At 37.8% G+C, this 17,362-nt stretch overlaps 1 protein-coding gene across 1 annotated transcript in view; it reads right to left on the minus strand.

Moving 5' to 3' along the window:
* The window catches only part of LOC121910938 (rap1 GTPase-activating protein 2-like), a 55,226-nt gene that overhangs the window by 35,093 nt on the left and 2,771 nt on the right, over nucleotides 1–17,362 (minus strand). The window contains exon 2 of the mRNA XM_042432337.1: nucleotides 8,142–8,177. Within this exon, the coding sequence (XP_042288271.1) occupies nucleotides 8,142–8,177 (36 nt within the window). The remainder of the gene's footprint in view (nucleotides 1–8,141; nucleotides 8,178–17,362) is intronic.

Genomic DNA, 17,362 nt, shown 5'->3' on the forward strand with positions numbered 1-17,362 from the left:
GGACCATCAGGATTATAACGCCTTAATCACTTAGAGAGAGAGAGAGAGAGAGGCAGATGGAGGGAAACGGGAATATTGTGAGGAAAAGAGAGAGAGAGAGAAAAGACAAAAACAACAAACAGAGAAAAGCCAGAGCTGAGAGAGAAGAGAATCACTACTAACAGTTGTGATTATTAATTCTCCACAGTGAAGGAATGTAGTGGTTAGAATAAAACTGAATGCACATATATTAGTGCGACGACATCATATTGTTCATGATGATACCAGTATAATTTTAATGGGATAAAAAATGATAAAACAGTTAATGATGTTGTGACTGTTTATGACTACAGCAGCACAACTCCGTCTCCTTGAAATCACATTAATTGCTGCTGAATCATGTTTTCTCTCGACATAATGAGACACTGTTGTTAATTAACATAATTGACAAGTTGCAAAAATGTTGATGATACTGAAAGCATGAGCAAAATGGTAGTTGAGGTTTTTTTCCACAGATTTCCAAATTTGAAAAAAAGTTTAAATATCCTACAGTCTAATTATAATTAAACTGCCTTCTTTCATCTATTACAGCAAAATATCTGCTTTGTAAATCAGTCGTCATGTGTTCTCCTCTCAGAAAAAATCAGAAAACAAAAGAGAGAAATTTAGATTTTAAATTCTTTTGTTCCATGATTCCCTAGTTTTACATTATTTCCATTAAATTACTGTTTCATCATCCGTCTACGTAGCTGGAGACCTTATTTCAATACAGCAAATCAAATCTTTGAATAAAGTGATAACGTGTTGTTCTATCATCGGCAGAGCAGACGGTCACACTGAGCCTGATTGCATCCTGCTACACAACAGCCCACATTAGCTTCCTGCTAAAGTCTCCTTCTTTTCTAACTTACAAACATGAACACACGTCTTGTCCTGCAGCTTGTTGAACGAGCCACCAAACAAACATTCACCGCTAACGTCAGTTAGCAGGCTAGGTAGCTAATCAGCTGCTCAGCTGCAGCACATTAAACAGCATGTAAACATACCTGCAAATGTCACTTTGGACCCGTTAGATGCTGGTTTGGTCGTTGCTCAAAATCCCTGTTAAAGACACGCAGTCTATCCATGACGCGTAGCCACAGCAGTTTGTTTACTTTGTTAAACAAACATAAGCTACCAGCTGCTGTCAATCAAACACAGACACCGACACGCCCCTCCAGCTGCTGTCAATCAAACACAGACACCGACACGCCCCTCCAGCTGCTGTCAATCAAACACAGACACCGACACACGCCCCCAAGCTGCTGTCAATCAAACACAGACACCACCACATGCCCCCCCAAGCTGCTGTCAATCAAACACAGACACCGACATGCCCCCCCAAGCTGCTGTCAATCAAACACAGACACCGACATGCCCCCCAAGCTGCTGTCAATCAAACACAGACACCGACACACCCCTGCTGCTGTCAATCAAACACAGACACCGACACACCCCTGCTGTTGTCAATCAAACACAGACACCGACACATTTCTGACTTTTCCCTAAAGAACTTTTTTCTTTTAGACCACAAGGATGATGATTAAATGTGATTTTAGTTGGACTTTAAAAAGTGTTTCCTGTTGTCTGATGACGTCATGAATCATGTGACTTAAACGTCACTGAAGAGCTGAAAACATCAGATGTGTGTGGAGCGATGATGATGAGGAGACTGTAACCTTCCTCACATCAATACATGAAACTATCAGAAACGTCATATTTCCATCATGTTTTCCATCATGTGAGCTTTGACTGTTTTAATGACGTCATCACATTTAGTCTTCTTCTTCTGCAACAGTTTAATGACACCAACTGGAGAATTAGCGCCACCTGCTGTTGATCTGCTGATATTCAGACAGCAGCAGTGGATGGAAACTTGACTACAGACTGTGGAAGGACGGTAAACAGAGAGAGAGAATGAATGGAGAGAAGTTTGATGGACAGATGATAAATTGTGAATCAGAAGAAAAACTGCTGGAGGGAAGAGAGCAGAATATTCTGTCACATAGACGGGTCACCTTCCCTCAGGCACACATACACACACACACACACACACACACACATGTGTACATGCATGTCAGTCACATGTGTGTCCTCGTGTACCCAACATGTTTGTAAACTGATGTCTCCATATATAGATCATATATGTCACTATAAAGGACAAACCTATATGATAATGATCATAAATCAGTGTGTGTAAATATATCCGATCAATAGATAAATGTGTTTACACTTTGTGTCAGTGTATATCTGAATTATATATTTAAATCATTATATCTTTAAATATATATTTTAATGTGTAGAATTATCATTTACAGTGACTTTGGTCAAGGATATATACCTGCAAATATATGAAATTAAGTTTGTATTTAGTTGTAATATATACATTATGAATATAAATACTGATATAATATTGGACAAAAGTATATTTTTTTGTCCACATATGTTTAAATCATTTTAATTGCATATATGTCCTTATAATAAAGATACCTTACAGTGTGGAAACACGGTATATTATAAATTCATATGTGCACTTGTGTACGTCCATGTATGACTCATACAGTGATGTTGGGTCACCAGTTACATTTATATGTATGACATACACTATATGCACATATTCATTTAATGTTTAATTTAATATTTTTAGGTTTATTTATAATTTTTAATACATTTTATTTCAAATTATTTTATATTTGACTAATATACTAATTAATTCCAATCACTTCTACTCTGCTGTTAACAGTAACTTTAATAATTAGTGACTGAGAACTGTTAAACAGCAGAGTTGTGAGTATGAAATGAGACTAATGTTGTAGTGATGTGGACGTGAAAATTATACTGAATTTAACAAAACAACAAGTAAACATGGAGGAAATGTTGAGTTTGTATCAACTGCAAATTAAAACTGTAGCAGATCAGAAAACAGACAAAACTCCACAGTCTGGATCACTTTCAATCATCAAACTGCTGATTTCTGTCACTGAGATCAGAAGAAAAACATCATTTAATAAGTAAATAAAACACGAACAGCTGGAAGAAGAACTCAGATCCTTTACTGCAGTAACAGTACCAATACAGCAAAGTAAAAATACTCCATTACAAGTAAAAGTCCTGCATGAAAAATCCTCCTACAGTAAAAGTACATAAGTATTATGAGCTTGATGTAGTTAAAGTATTGCAGTAAAAGTACATAAGTATTATGAGCTTGATGTAGTTAAAGTATTGCAGTAAAAGTACATAAGTATTATGAGCTTGATGTAGTTAAAGTATTGCAGTAAAAGTACATAAGTATTATGAGCTTGATGTAGTTAAAGTATTGCAGTAAAAGTACATAAGTATTATGAGCTTGATGTAGTTAAAGTATTGCAGTAAAAGTACATAAGTATTATGAGCTTGATGTAGTTAAAGTATTGCAGTAAAAGTACATAAGTATTATGAGCTTGATGTAGTTAAAGTATTGCAGTAAAAGTACATAAGTATTATGAGCTTGATGTAGTTAAAGTATTGCAGTAAAAGTACATAAGTATTATGAGCTTGATGTAGTTAAAGTATTGCAGTAAAAGTAGTGGTTTGGTCCCTCTGACTGATATATTATTATATATGACATCATTAGATTATTAATAGTGAAGCATCAGTGTTAGAGCAGCATGTTACTGTTGTAGCTGCTGGAGGTGGAGCTAGTTTACACTACTTTATATACAGTTAGCTAGTTTAGTCCAGTGGTTCCCAACCTAGGGGTCGGGCCCCTCCAAAGGGTCAGCAGATAAATCTGAGGGGTGGTGAGATGATTAATGGGAGAGGAAAGAAGAAAAAACAAAGTTCTGATACACAAATCTGTTTTCAGTTTTTGGACTTTTTCTCTAATCTTTGATTTTTGCTGAAATATTGGATCATTTGAACATTTATTGAAATGAAAGCATGTGAGAAGTTTAGAGGGAAAAATCACTATTTGGTGGAGCTGTTAACAACTCATAGACATGTGAAATGTGACCCCGACTACACACTGCTTTTTGTAAGACGTCGAAAGACAAAAAGGTTGGAAACCACTGGTTTCATCTTTAACAATGTGTTGTATTTTAAAAGCTTGTTATATTATCCATTGTGTCAAATCTTCATCTGAAAAGTAACTAAAGCTGTCAAATAAATGTAGTGGAGTAGAAAGTACAATATTTCCCTCTGAAATGTAGAAAGTAGCATCACATGGAAATACTCAAGTAAAGTACAAGTACCTCTAAACTGTACTTAGTTACTCTCCTTCCTGCTAGCATCGAGCTAACAGAGATCAGCTTTGTCTTTAGCAGATTGGAGTAAAATAAGCTGCGGGAGATTTCATTAAGGATTCAGGTCTCTGACTTGAACCTTTACAGGAACTGAAGGATTTGTCAGAAGTGCTTCAGTGAAGAAAATCCGCCTCTGCGACTCTGAATCGGATCAAAAGGCAGGATGATACTCGTTGGCAGCGAAGAGAAACCTCGTCTGACTTACTGAATAGTTTATATGAGACCGTTAAAAGAAAGTATGTTTGAAAGAAAAGCTGCAGCAGAGGAACCCCTGAGAGGCCGGCAGCAGCTGCACAGTTCAAAAGTTCAGATTCACCTTCAGGTTTGTGGAATATGTGAATTTGCCTGCAGCAGAAACACTGAGAGGAGACACAGAGTTTAGACAAATCAGCCGGAAGAAGTAAACAAGCCTCCATCACTGGAAACCAGCAGCAGTTATAAAATAAAGATTATAATCTACAAACTAAATGTTCCAGACCAATCAGGAGCCGCAATCTGCCTACAGGACGCCAATGAGTGATGAGTTTCAGATTTTTATTCAACGCTTTGTTGAAACTAGAACTGAAACAGTTTATTTTATTAATAAATTAATAAATTAAAGTTAATTTTTCAAGTAAAAACGACACATTTTCACTAGTTTCATCTTTTCAGTTTTGAGGATTTGCTGCTTTAGTCTGATGTGATAATAAACTGAATGTTTTCTGAATGTTTTCTGAATGACACCCCCCCCAAGCTGCTGTCAATCAAACACAGACACCGACACACCCCCCAAGCTGTTGTCAATCAAACACAGACACCGACACACCCCCCAAGCTGCTGTCAATCAAACACAGACACCGACACCCCCCCCAAGCTGCTGTCAATCAAACACAGACACCAGCACCCCCCCCAAGCTGCTGTCAATCAAACACAGACACCGACACACCCCCCAAGCTGTTGTCAATCAAACACAGACACCGACACCCCCCCCCAAGCTGCTGTCAATCAAACACAGACACCGACACACCCCCCAAGCTGCTGTCAATCAAACACAGACACCGACACACCCCCCAAGCTGCTGTCAATCAAACACAGACACCGACACACCCCCCCAAGCTGCTGTCAATCAAACACAGACACCACCACATTTCTGACTTTTCCCTAACTTTTTTCTTTTAGACCACAAAGACGATGATTAAATGTGATTTTAGTTGGACTTTAAAAAGTGTTTCCTGTTGTCTGATGACATCATGAATCGTGTGACTTAAACGTCACTGTGAAGAGCTGAAAACATCAGATCTGTGTTGAAAATAGAACTGAAACAGTTTATTTTATTAATAAATTAATAAATTAAAGTTAATTTTTCAAGTAAAAACGACACATTTTCACTAGTTTCATCTTTTCAGTTTTGAGGATTTGCTGCTTTAGTCTGATGTGATAATAAACTGAATGTTTTCTGAATGTAAAAATAATCTGCAGATTCATTAAAAATGAAAAATAATCGTTAGTTGCAGGTTTAAAACTTTCAAAACACTTTTCCCAACGAGAAACTGCAGAACAAACTCCAGCGTTCAGCCGTGAAAGCAGCCCTGAGGTTCCGCTTTTATCTGCTCAGTGTGTCTGACGGCCCGAGCAGAAACCATCAGGACAGTTTTTTATTCAGAAACGCATCTGGACCGTATCCCATCATGCAGCTGAACAATAGACGCCGCTGTCAGATCAGCTTCAGACGGAGACAGAAAAGAAGACGCTCCGAGTTCTTAACAGATGCTCCAAATATAAACGTAAACATCAGTTTGTAGCTCGAAGCCAAACACTCAGTCTGGTTTTATATAAGCGGAATAAAAGCCGGTCTGCTGACCCACCACGATGTCCTACTAATCACGGCTTCAACCATCAGCAAATATGTTCAGTATTGATAAATCGTTGAGTTATTTCAAGCAAAAGTGCAGAAAATTCACCTCATTAAATGTGACAATCTGCTGCTTTTCTTGATCTCATGTGATAGTAAACTGAACATCAGACAAAACAAGACATTTAAAGATGTTGAGCTTCAGGAAATTGTGTTTTTTAACCATTTTCTGACAATTTATAGACCAAAGAATTAATTGATTAATTGATAATGAAAATAATCGTTAGCTGCAGCCCCACTTGTAATTGGTTTGAAGCTTTAATTATAATAATATAATAATCTGAGCTCAGTTTAGATCCATGTAACGCTCATCCAGTCTTCCATTTTAAAAAATCTGTTCCAAAATATGAGAAAGTTAATACATTTAATATGTTTTCTGAATTTGTCTGACTGTCAAACCATCGTATAGATTTATAAATAAACTCTAGTTGTCTATTTTCCAATATTCCAGTTTTCAAAGCAACAATCAAAGACAACATTTAAAACCTTTACGGTAAATTACTCTGAAAATATGGATTGCAAGAAAGTTGTACTTTGTGGAGGAAGAACAGGACATGTGACTGAAAGCTTTGAAAACAAATAAATAAGTGTACCTTGTGATGATTTTTGTTAATTTGTTATTTCCATGATGAAGAAAACACATTTTATCAATATTCTATTATTGCGTGTGCTATGACTTTACACCACTATATTACACCACTTACACTAATACACCTGCTGTCAGAAACACCCACTAGAGCACCACATGTGGATTCATCCGCCGCTGAAAATAGTCCCCAACAAACACACTATTTCCTCCTGTTTGTTAAAAACTAACCGAACCAGCTGATTTGGAGAATTACTGAGACTTTTTTAAACATGAAACTACATATTTATGAACTGTTTCTTCAACAGGAACAATAGGAAGAGCAGAGCTGAGCTGAGCTGGTCGGGACCTCGCACTCTGGCCCGGCGGGATCAGATCATTTTGCTTCTTGAGAAATCTCCTCATAAATCCCATGACTTTGACCAAATCTTACATTAAAAATCATATTTTAGTAGGAAATTTCGTGGTGAATCCATTGATACAGGTTTGAAAGTGGTCAGACTTATAGTTTAGACGTCAGAAGCCTCTGTTTGACACAAAGTTCATGCCCATAGATTGCCTCCCCATTGGTTTACATTGTAAGGGTGATGTGGCACTGCAACTTTCAGGGCTTATTAAATCCAAACCGTTCAAGTTATTACAAAGTTTTTAACAACTTTTTTTCAGCACAGTGTCATAAGTCGTCTATTAAAGTTTGAAGCTGATACCATTAACGTCCTCGGAGCATTTGTTTGGGGGCTAAAATTGGTGCAAAGTCTTATTTTGAAAGGCTAATTGCAGACTTCCTGTTGGATTTAGGTCAGGGATGTTGGCATATGATTTGTAGGTCTTGATGAGATGAATAATTGAGTTTTGGTTTGATCTCTCTACGACATTCCTATGGGCCGTGACGGCCATTTTAGTTACATAGGTGGCGCTAGAGAGCACATTTTGAGGGCACTTTAGGGGTTAATTTTTACATTTTATCAAATTTTTCACCAGAACTGATGTGGGTGCCAAATTTGGTGAGTTTTTGAGCATGTTTATGGGGTCAAATTTAGGGTTTAAGTGGCGTAATAATAAATAAAGAAAGAAGAAACAAACAAACAAACAAACAAACACATGAAAAACAATAGTTTTACAGGAGTCCTCTGCCTTTTGGGCTCTGTCCCTAATTAAAAAACTTCCCAATCAACCAATGAAATGAGTCTTTGGTTCTGAGTGATGTGTTTGGACTCCAGTAAACCTGCTTACAGCTCTAGTTTAAAAGTAAAAGTACACATTTATGAGGTGTTTTAAAGCGTTCCAGTAGGAACCGATGAGCTTCATTATGTAACATTCCTGTTATTAAGGGTTGGTGGAACATTACGTCTGTGTTGTTACTCACCGAGCTCTCAGAGCGCTGACGGTTGACTTATCAATCCTGCAGGGAGACACAGAGACACGTCGTTAAAACACATTGTACTCAACGCTCCGCTAACAGGAAGCATTAAGACATTACTGAGGTGTGGAGGACATTTACATCTGCATACTCTATTAACCTTAGTGACCGTGTGTGTGTGTGTGTGTGTGTGTGTGTGTGTGTGCTCTCTGAGGTTCACAGTAATAAAAAGTCTATTTATTAAAGTGCTGCAGCGTCATAAATCACATGTCTCCATCACACACGTCTCTGAGCTGAAGGATAAAAGCAGCTGTAAAACATTTCAACAGAATAAATCATCAAAACATATCAAATAAATATTAAAATGTCAAACCAGCTGCAACTAAAAGCTTTTTTCTTTTTGTTTTTTGTAACTTAAGTGTTTATTAATTTTTGAAAGACAGCAAAACCGACTACAGTGTTAACAGCAGCATTAACAGTATCACACATTCACAAAATGATAATAACAATTAATATAAATAAATATATATTGAACAATAAATACTAACGATAATAACAGAATAATAATAGAGCAATAAATTATATCATTAAATAAGAAATTAATAAGAACACTGCCTTCTGATAACATTATTATTATTATTGATAACAGCAGTTAAACAGTCAGTCGATAAAATGAAAAATGTTTATCATAATTTCTCTGAGCTTTTTTTGTTTGAGCAACAGTCCAAAATCCAAAATGATTCAGTGTACTTTGATATAAAACAGCAAATATTCACGTGAAAAACTGCAACAAGTGAAATATTTTTAGTTTTGCTTTAAAAAAAAATGCCTGAAACAGTTAATAATGTTTAAAAAGAGTTTCCACTAATTGATTAATCGACTTTAATTTCTTTCATTAGTCAAGTATCTGCACCCGTCTCTTTCTCCGATTTACTATTCAAAACTCGTCTTTAACGTCAGTGTAATTCTGTGTGTAAACACACACACACACACACACACACACACACACACACACACACACACACAGCTCTGCTAAAGTAAACAGTGTGAAGGCTGGAGTTTAACTTTAACTGACAAAATGTTCAACTATGAAAAAAGTAAATATTTCATAATATTAAAACTTTTCTTCATATTTATTTACTTATATTTTATTATATTTTCTAAATTAAATTATATTTCTAAAGTAAATTCTGCTTATATGAAATTCAAAGTTTCAAAGAATTCTTTGAAGAAATGAATGTTATGTTTTTATCTAAAACTGTCACATTACTAAAGAATTTCAGACCTTAAAAACAGCTGTAGTTTCTATGCTGATGACTCACTCGTCTCTTCCAGTCGCTTCACTGATAATAACAATCAGTACAACCATGTAGAAGCTCTGTTACAGCCTCATGACAGCTGTTGGCTCTAAATTAGTTTTATATGTATTTATATTTATATAGTGAATATTCTACAGATAATCTGATCAGCTTCCTCCGTGGATGTCCATCACCACTTTTACATCCTGACTAAAAACACTTTCTATCATTTCAACCAAACTGCTTTAATTAGGGAGCGAGCCCAAAAGGCCTGAGGGCGAGGACCCTGTTGTTTTTTGTGTTTCTTTCTTTCTTTCTTTCTTTCTTTCTTTCTTTATTATTACGCCACTTCAGACCTAAATTTGACCCCCTAAATATGCTCAAAAACTCACCAAATTTGGCACGTACATCAGGTCTGGTGAAAAATTTGATAAAATGTAAAAATGAACCCCTAGAAAACACATGTAAATTCAAGATTTGTAAGTCAAAGGTCAAGGTCTCGTGACTCATTTAAAGTTCAAATGAAGTTTGTATCTAAAACTATGTGGAAGCAGTAAATGTTCAAAAAGGTGTGGGTTCACTCACACTCTCCATTCAAATATATGAGTATTTTTCTGTGTCCAGCTGCAGTTACTTATTGTCTCTACACACCTGACAGTACACATGTCAATCAAACTTTCAAAATAAAAGCACACCACACTTGTAAGAAATATCCCTCATTTTTAAAAACAGTAATGATCTGATCCATCGGGCCGGAGTGCGAGGTCTCGACCGACGCTGCTTGCAGCTTTAATTTCTACAGTTTTTCTTACAAACTATAACTGGTCCCATTAACTAAACCATCCAAACCATGAAGTCATCCACCAGCAGATCCATTTCCTAAAACTATAAACACTGTTCTCCTGTTTTCACTTGTGTGCTCGTTTAGACGGTGATGGCGTTCAAGATCATTAACTCAGGTCATCACAGCTGGAACCCAATTAACACACGATTGTTCATCCACCAATCAGAAGCTCAGGATAGATAACAGGGGTCAGAGGTCAGAGGTCAGAGGTCAGTTCACCCACAAACACCTGAGGCAGAATGAATGTGATTCTTTCTTTATGTACAAACTGGTTTTTTTTCATTGGTTTAAATTAGTAAATACATGGAAATGATTTTACTGTATTCTATGTTCTTTATCTGTTTCATATTTTTACAGTAAATTTACTTTTTCACTCAAAATTTCAGTTTATTTTTCAGTTTATTTTTATTTTTTTAACTCAAATGAGCAAAAATCCTCCTCTGACATTTTAATGGTTATGATATAATAGAAGAAAATTATTGTTAATTTAATTATTAAATGTTTCAGCTCTAGATTGAAACCTCTCTGTCTCAGTAAAGGAACAGAAACACTAATCTCATTTATGTATCAAACCCTGATAATTACATAAAAGCGATGAGAATCTTTCACTGGAATCGTCTCTTTATATCTTTTCTTTTCCTGCGTCTCAGTGCTGCTTTATTCCTGTTTATCATCTGGTTTATTACTGGATATTAAAGTTTTACAGTTTATTTATTGTTAAAATACAGAAATATTTTGGGTTTTATTTTGTAAATACTCCAAATATAAAACAGAAACCCGCAAACAGCAGACGGATGTACGAAAGGTTGAATATTTAACTCAACTGTGAACATTAACACTCGAGTTTGACTTCAGGGTTTCAACAGAAGAGAGGAGGAAGGAAGGAAAGGAAGGAAGGAAACAAGAGAGGAGAAGAATGGACAGAAGAGATAAAAGGAAAGGAGGGAAGAGAAGAAACAGGAGACGAGAGGAGAAACATGAAGAGAAGAGGAGAGGAAAGGAAGGAGGAAACAGATGAGGAAAAAGGTGGAAAGGAAAGAAAGAAGGAGAGAAAACAGAGGAGGAGAACAGAAGGAAAAGGAGGAGGAGAGGAGGAGATAATAGGAAAGAATGGAAGAGAGGAAAGGAAAAGAAGAAGGAGAGGAAACAGGAGACAAGAGGAGAGGAGGAGAAGAAACAAGGAGGAAACAGAAGAGGAGAAGAACAGAAAGAAAAGAGAGGAGGAGAGGAGGAGAGAGGAGGAGGGAGGAGGAGGAGAGAGGGAGTAATGTAAAGATGGAAAGTGAGAGAGAGCGAACGACCTTAACGTTAAAAGCCTGTATGTATGATGACTCTGTGAAAACTCAACTCCCACAGGTCATAAATAACTCATATCTGCTGCTAAGTCTGCTCACACACACACACACACACACACACACACACACACACACACACACACACACACACACACACACACACACACACACACTCACACACACACACACACACACACACACACACGCCCTTTCTGTGTGTGTTGACTAAAGAAGATTCTCCCAGAAACCACGAGATGACTCTGACTGTTTCAGAACTGCTTCTAATGTTAGATTTATGCCTTTACTGTGTTGTTTTTATCGTGTCTTTTATTCAACATCGTGTCGTGTGAAACGTCTTTAAATATCTTGAAAAATGGAAAAACCCTAAACAGAGACTGTTTGAACAAGTTCCCCAAAATAACATCCGTTTATGTTGCAGTGACGTCGGAGTAATTCTGTCAGGAGCAAATTATAAATAATGTTATTACAGAGCAGAAGTAGGGAGGAGGTTAACCATGTGATTATTATTGTACCCATGACAACAAAGGTCCTTTAACCTGCACATTTCCAGCTCTATATTTATATTCTGGGGCTCTACTGGAATATCTTTGTATGGTTTCCAGTTAAAAACTCCTTATTTATCTTCTACTGGTCCTTTATGCAGCCCCTCAGTTCAGCCTCTGTCTGAAACAGGCCGTTTTAGCTCCTGTCTCTTTAAGGCCCCGCCTCCTGATGAGCCCACTCTGTTCTGATTGGTCAGCTTTCAGGAAGCTTCCTCCGGCTCCGGAGGCTACGTAAACAAACTATAGTAGCAGGATTTCACTTCTTTTTCTCCTTCTTTACTCCAAATGTCAACTTCTCAAATCCATCCGTACATGTTGGAGCTGAACAACACATGGAAACACCTTAGCAACCACCTTAGCAACCAAGGCTACAGAACAGACGGCCATTTATGAGCATGTGCGATGAGCTGACGTCAGCTCGTCAGCAAGGTAGAAAAAAACGTTGCAAACAAAGCGTTCAGAGCAGGTTGAAGCCCTGAGTTTTGACTTGCAGGCAGCATTTCTACATACGTCAAGTTTGAGAACTTTGACCTTGTTTAACATCTGACATCAGAACAGGATATAAAAGCAGAAAATGTCTCCCTGACCTTGAAGGTGAACTACAGTGATTTTCCACCTCAGAGTGTGTTTCCAGGTGTTCTCTGTGTAAGAAGTAGTATAGAGCCTGTTAATGATGTCACTGATGATGTCACTTGAGTCGGCGTCAGTTGGGGCTGAAGACTTCAAGTTTGAAAAGTAAAAAAAAAAAAATCTGGAGGTGTGGAGTTAGAAAGAAGTGAGGTTAGCAGACCTCTGTAGCTGGAGGCTAGCAGCTCCAGGCTACATTAGCTGCTACTAGCATAACACATTCCAATCTCCAGTTGCATTGTGGGTAATGTAGGCACCAAGATTCTATTTCTGATTCTGCTGCATCGATCTTCACCCTATTTTTTTTTAAAACTGTCCATCAGGAGTCCGCTGGTGTTGAAGGAATACTGTAATATTACATCTGTGCTTTAATCTTTTAACAAAGTACTTATTTTAACACAAACTATGATCTTTCCCTAAACCTTACCAGACGTTAAACCTGCATTAACTGATGTTTTGTCCTCTAGTTTTCATCAGAAACAAGTCATGAACACACTTCTGACTCATCATCATCAGTTTTAAGTTGATATGTTGAACATGTTAGCAAACAGTTGCTTATTTCCACATCCAGCAGTTACGGAGCAACATTATCGTCACATTGATAACGTCAATAATTACTTGTGGCGTTCCTCAGGGTTCTGTTCTTGATCCTTTATAGTTTTAATCTGGTTCAAGCGGCTTGACATGATGTTTTTTGTCCACTTGTTTTCAGCAGAAGCATTTTTGTTATATTATCAGTTTATAAATTAGTTGTTGCTAACTTGTTAGCAAACAGTTGCTTATTTCAACATCCAGCAGTTACGGAGCAACATTATCATTCATGTGGAGTCGTGTTTCTGTCCACCTGGTGAATGTAAGTCCAATATTCACTCTCTTTTAGCTTCTGTTTTTACTCTCTACCAACTCCTGAGGGAAATATCTGGCTCTTTAGCTGCTAAATGCTCCACTATGTTCACCAGCTAGTCTACAGCTAACTGTGAGCAGGTAGTGTACAGCAGCTTTTTACAGCTTTTACTCTCTGAAAACGACGCTATGAGACGCTGAGAGTGAACCAGAACAGTAAAGTTGCAGCCGGACAGATAAACAATGAGCTGAAACTCACTATAAAGCTCCGTAAAGCCGAGAGGAGCTGCAGAGTCTCTGTAGGTTCATCACTACGAGCCACGACCAACACGTTACTACACAGATCAGACTGAGGAGTAACAGAAATATAAGTTATGACGTTTTAACAGCATCGTCACATCATATAATATATTTATTTTTCAACGGTTTTGGAGACACAGACAAATGATGTTGTCCTGCATCGGATCATAAAATTCCCTTTGGCACATTTTTAACACTCACATGAATAAATGAAATAACCACATTAACATGAACAACAATATCAGCAGAACGTTAGTAGAACGTTAGTGAAGGCAGGAGTGCTGACACAACGTTTCCTGTTCTATTTTAATCCAACAACAGATCGTAGAATCAGAACGAGCAGCTGAGGGAGGAACGGTGGAGGTGAGCGGGATGGGTGGAGCGTTGGGTGTTTAATATAAACTAGTCCTGCAGTTGCCCTGAAGCCGCTCCTGCATTATTAAATACCGCAACTCTATTAGTCGGCTCGGTCTAAACACTGGGAGGAAGGAGAGATGACAAGGAAGCTGCTCGAGGTGAACTGGGAGGGACAAAAAAATCAGTATTAATACTGTTATGATGGAGGAGAAAGAGAGGAAGAGGAGAATAAGGAGGTTTGGAAGGAAATAGAGAGGTATAGAAGTAATTAAGGGTGTATAGAAGGAAAGAAGGATTTATGGAAGGAAAGAAGGTGGTATGGAAGGAAATAAGGAGGTATGGAAGGAAATAAGGAGGTATAGAAGTGAATAAGGAGGTATGTGAAGGAAATAAGGAGGTATAGAAGTGAATAAGGAGGTATGTGAAGGAAATAAGGAGGTATGGAAGGAAATAAGGAGGTATAGAAGTGAATAAGGAGGTATGTGAAGGAAATAAGGAGGTATGGAAGGAAAGAAGGAGGTATGGAAGGAAATAAGGAGGTATGGAAGGAAATAAGGAGGTATAGAGGTGAATAAGGAGGTATGTGAAGGAAATAAGGAGGTATGGAAGGAAATAAGGAGGTATGGAAGGAAATAAGGAGGTATGGAAGGAAATAAGGAGGTATAGAAGTGAATAAGGAGGTATGTGAAGGAAATAAGGAGGTATAGAAGGAAAGAAGGAGGTATAGAAGGAAAGAAGGAGGTATAGAAGGAAAGAAGGAGGTATAGAAGTGAATAAGGAGGTATGTGAAGGAAATAAGGAGGTATGGAAGGAAATAAGGAGGTATAGAAGTGAATAAGGAGGTATGTGAAGGAAATAAGGAGTTATGGAAGGAAAGAAGGAGGTATAGAAGGAAATAAGGAGGTATGGAAGGAAAGAAGGAGGTATAGAAGGAAAGAAGGAGGTATGGAAGGAAATAAGGAGGTATGTGAAGGAAAGAAGGAGGTATGGAAGGAAAGAAGGAGGTATGGAAGGAAATAAGGAGGTATGGAAGGAAATAAGGAGGTATAGAGGTGAATAAGGAGGTATGTGAAGGAAATAAGGAGGTATGGAAGGAAATAAGGAGGTATGGAAGGAAATAAGGAGGTATGGAAGGAAATAAGGAGGTATAGAAGTGAATAAGGAGGTATGTGAAGGAAATAAGGAGGTATAGAAGGAAAGAAGGAGGTATAGAAGGAAAGAAGGAGGTATAGAAGTGAATAAGGAGGTATGTGAAGGAAATAAGGAGGTATGGAAGGAAATAAGGAGGTATAGAAGTGAATAAGGAGGTATGTGAAGGAAATAAGGAGTTATGGAAGGAAAGAAGGAGGTATAGAAGGAAATAAGGAGGTATGGAAGGAAAGAAGGAGGTATAGAAGGAAAGAAGGAGGTATGGAAGGAAATAAGGAGGTATGTGAAGGAAAGAAGGAGGTATGTGAAGGAAAGAAGGAGGTTATGTGAAGGAAAGAAGGAGGTATGTGAAGGAAAGAAGGAGGTATAGAAGTGAATAAGGAGGTATGTGAAGGAAATAAGGAGGTTATGTGAAGGAAATAAGGAGGTATGGAAGGAAATAAGGAGGTATAGAAGTGAATAAGGAGGTATGTGAAGGAAATAAGGAGTTATGGAAGGAAAGAAGGAGGTATAGAAGGAAATAAGGAGGTATGGAAGGAAAGAAGGAGGTATAGAAGGAAAGAAGGAGGTATGGAAGGAAATAAGGAGGTATGTGAAGGAAAGAAGGAGGTATGTGAAGGAAAGAAGGAGGTTATGTGAAGGAAAGAAGGAGGTATGTGAAGGAAAGAAGGAGGTATAGAAGTGAATAAGGAGGTATGTGAAGGAAATAAGGAGGTTATGTGAAGGAAATAAGGAGGTATGGAAGGAAATAAGGAGGTATAGAAGTGAATAAGGAGGTATGTGAAGGAAATAAGGAGTTATGGAAGGAAAGAAGGAGGTATAGAAGGAAATAAGGAGGTATGGAAGGAAAGAAGGAGGTATAGAAGGAAAGAAGGAGGTATGGAAGGAAATAAGGAGGTATGTGAAGGAAAGAAGGAGGTTATGTGAAGGAAAGAAGGAGGTATGTGAAGGAAAGAAGGAGGTATAGAAGTGAATAAGGAGGTATGTGAAGGAAATAAGGAGGTTATGTGAAGGAAATAAGGAGGTATAGAAGTGAATAAGGAGGTATGTGAAGGAAATAAGGAGTTATGGAAGGAAAGAAGGAGGTATGGAAGGAAATAAGGAGGTTATGTGAAGGAAATAAGGAGGTATAGAAGTGAATAAGGAGGTATGTGAAGGAAATAAGGAGTTATGGAAGGAAAGAAGGAGGTATGGAAGGAAATAAGGAGGTATGTGAAGGAAAGAAGGAGGTATAGAAGGAAAGAAGGAGGTATGGAAGGAAATAAGGAGGTATGTGAAGGAAAGAAGGAGGTATGTGAAGGAAAGAAGGAGGTTATGTGAAGGAAAGAAGGAGGTATGTGAAGGAAAGAAGGAGGTATAGAAGTGAATAAGGAGGTATGTGAAGGAAATAAGGAGGTTATGTGAAGGAAAGAAGGAGGTATGTGAAGGAAAGAAGGAGGTATAGAAGTGAATAAGGAGGTATAGAAGTGAATAAGGAGGTATAGAAGTGAATAAGGAGGTTTGTGAAGGAAAGAAGGAGGTTTGTGAAGGAAAGAAGGGTGTTTGGTGGCAGGAGGAGCGAGCAGGTGGAGGCAAAAAGATTAGAAAAAGAAAACAGAGAGTGAATGATTGAAAAGGAGGCTTGTGTAAGAGTTTCCACACACACACACACACACACACACACACACACACACACACACACACACTCTCAGAGTTGTGTATTCTGGTCACAGGGAGTTTTGACAGGCCGACTGCAGACTGAGATTTACTGAGGCGAGAACTATGAGAGAGAGCAGCTACTGTGGACTCCTTTTGTTCTTTATTATTCACAAACCAGAGTCTGAAAATATCCACAAATATGTCAAAGATCTGAAACATCAGCGGTAAACTTCATGTTTAGTGTGTCGGTCACGCAGAAGCTTCCTTCTGCAGCCGCCATTTTGAACATTTCAACAACCACAAACAGAAATGA

The sequence above is a fragment of the Thunnus maccoyii genome, chromosome 13, assembly GCF_910596095.1.
Source record: "Thunnus maccoyii chromosome 13, fThuMac1.1, whole genome shotgun sequence".
Lineage (NCBI taxonomy): Eukaryota > Metazoa > Chordata > Actinopteri > Scombriformes > Scombridae > Thunnus > Thunnus maccoyii.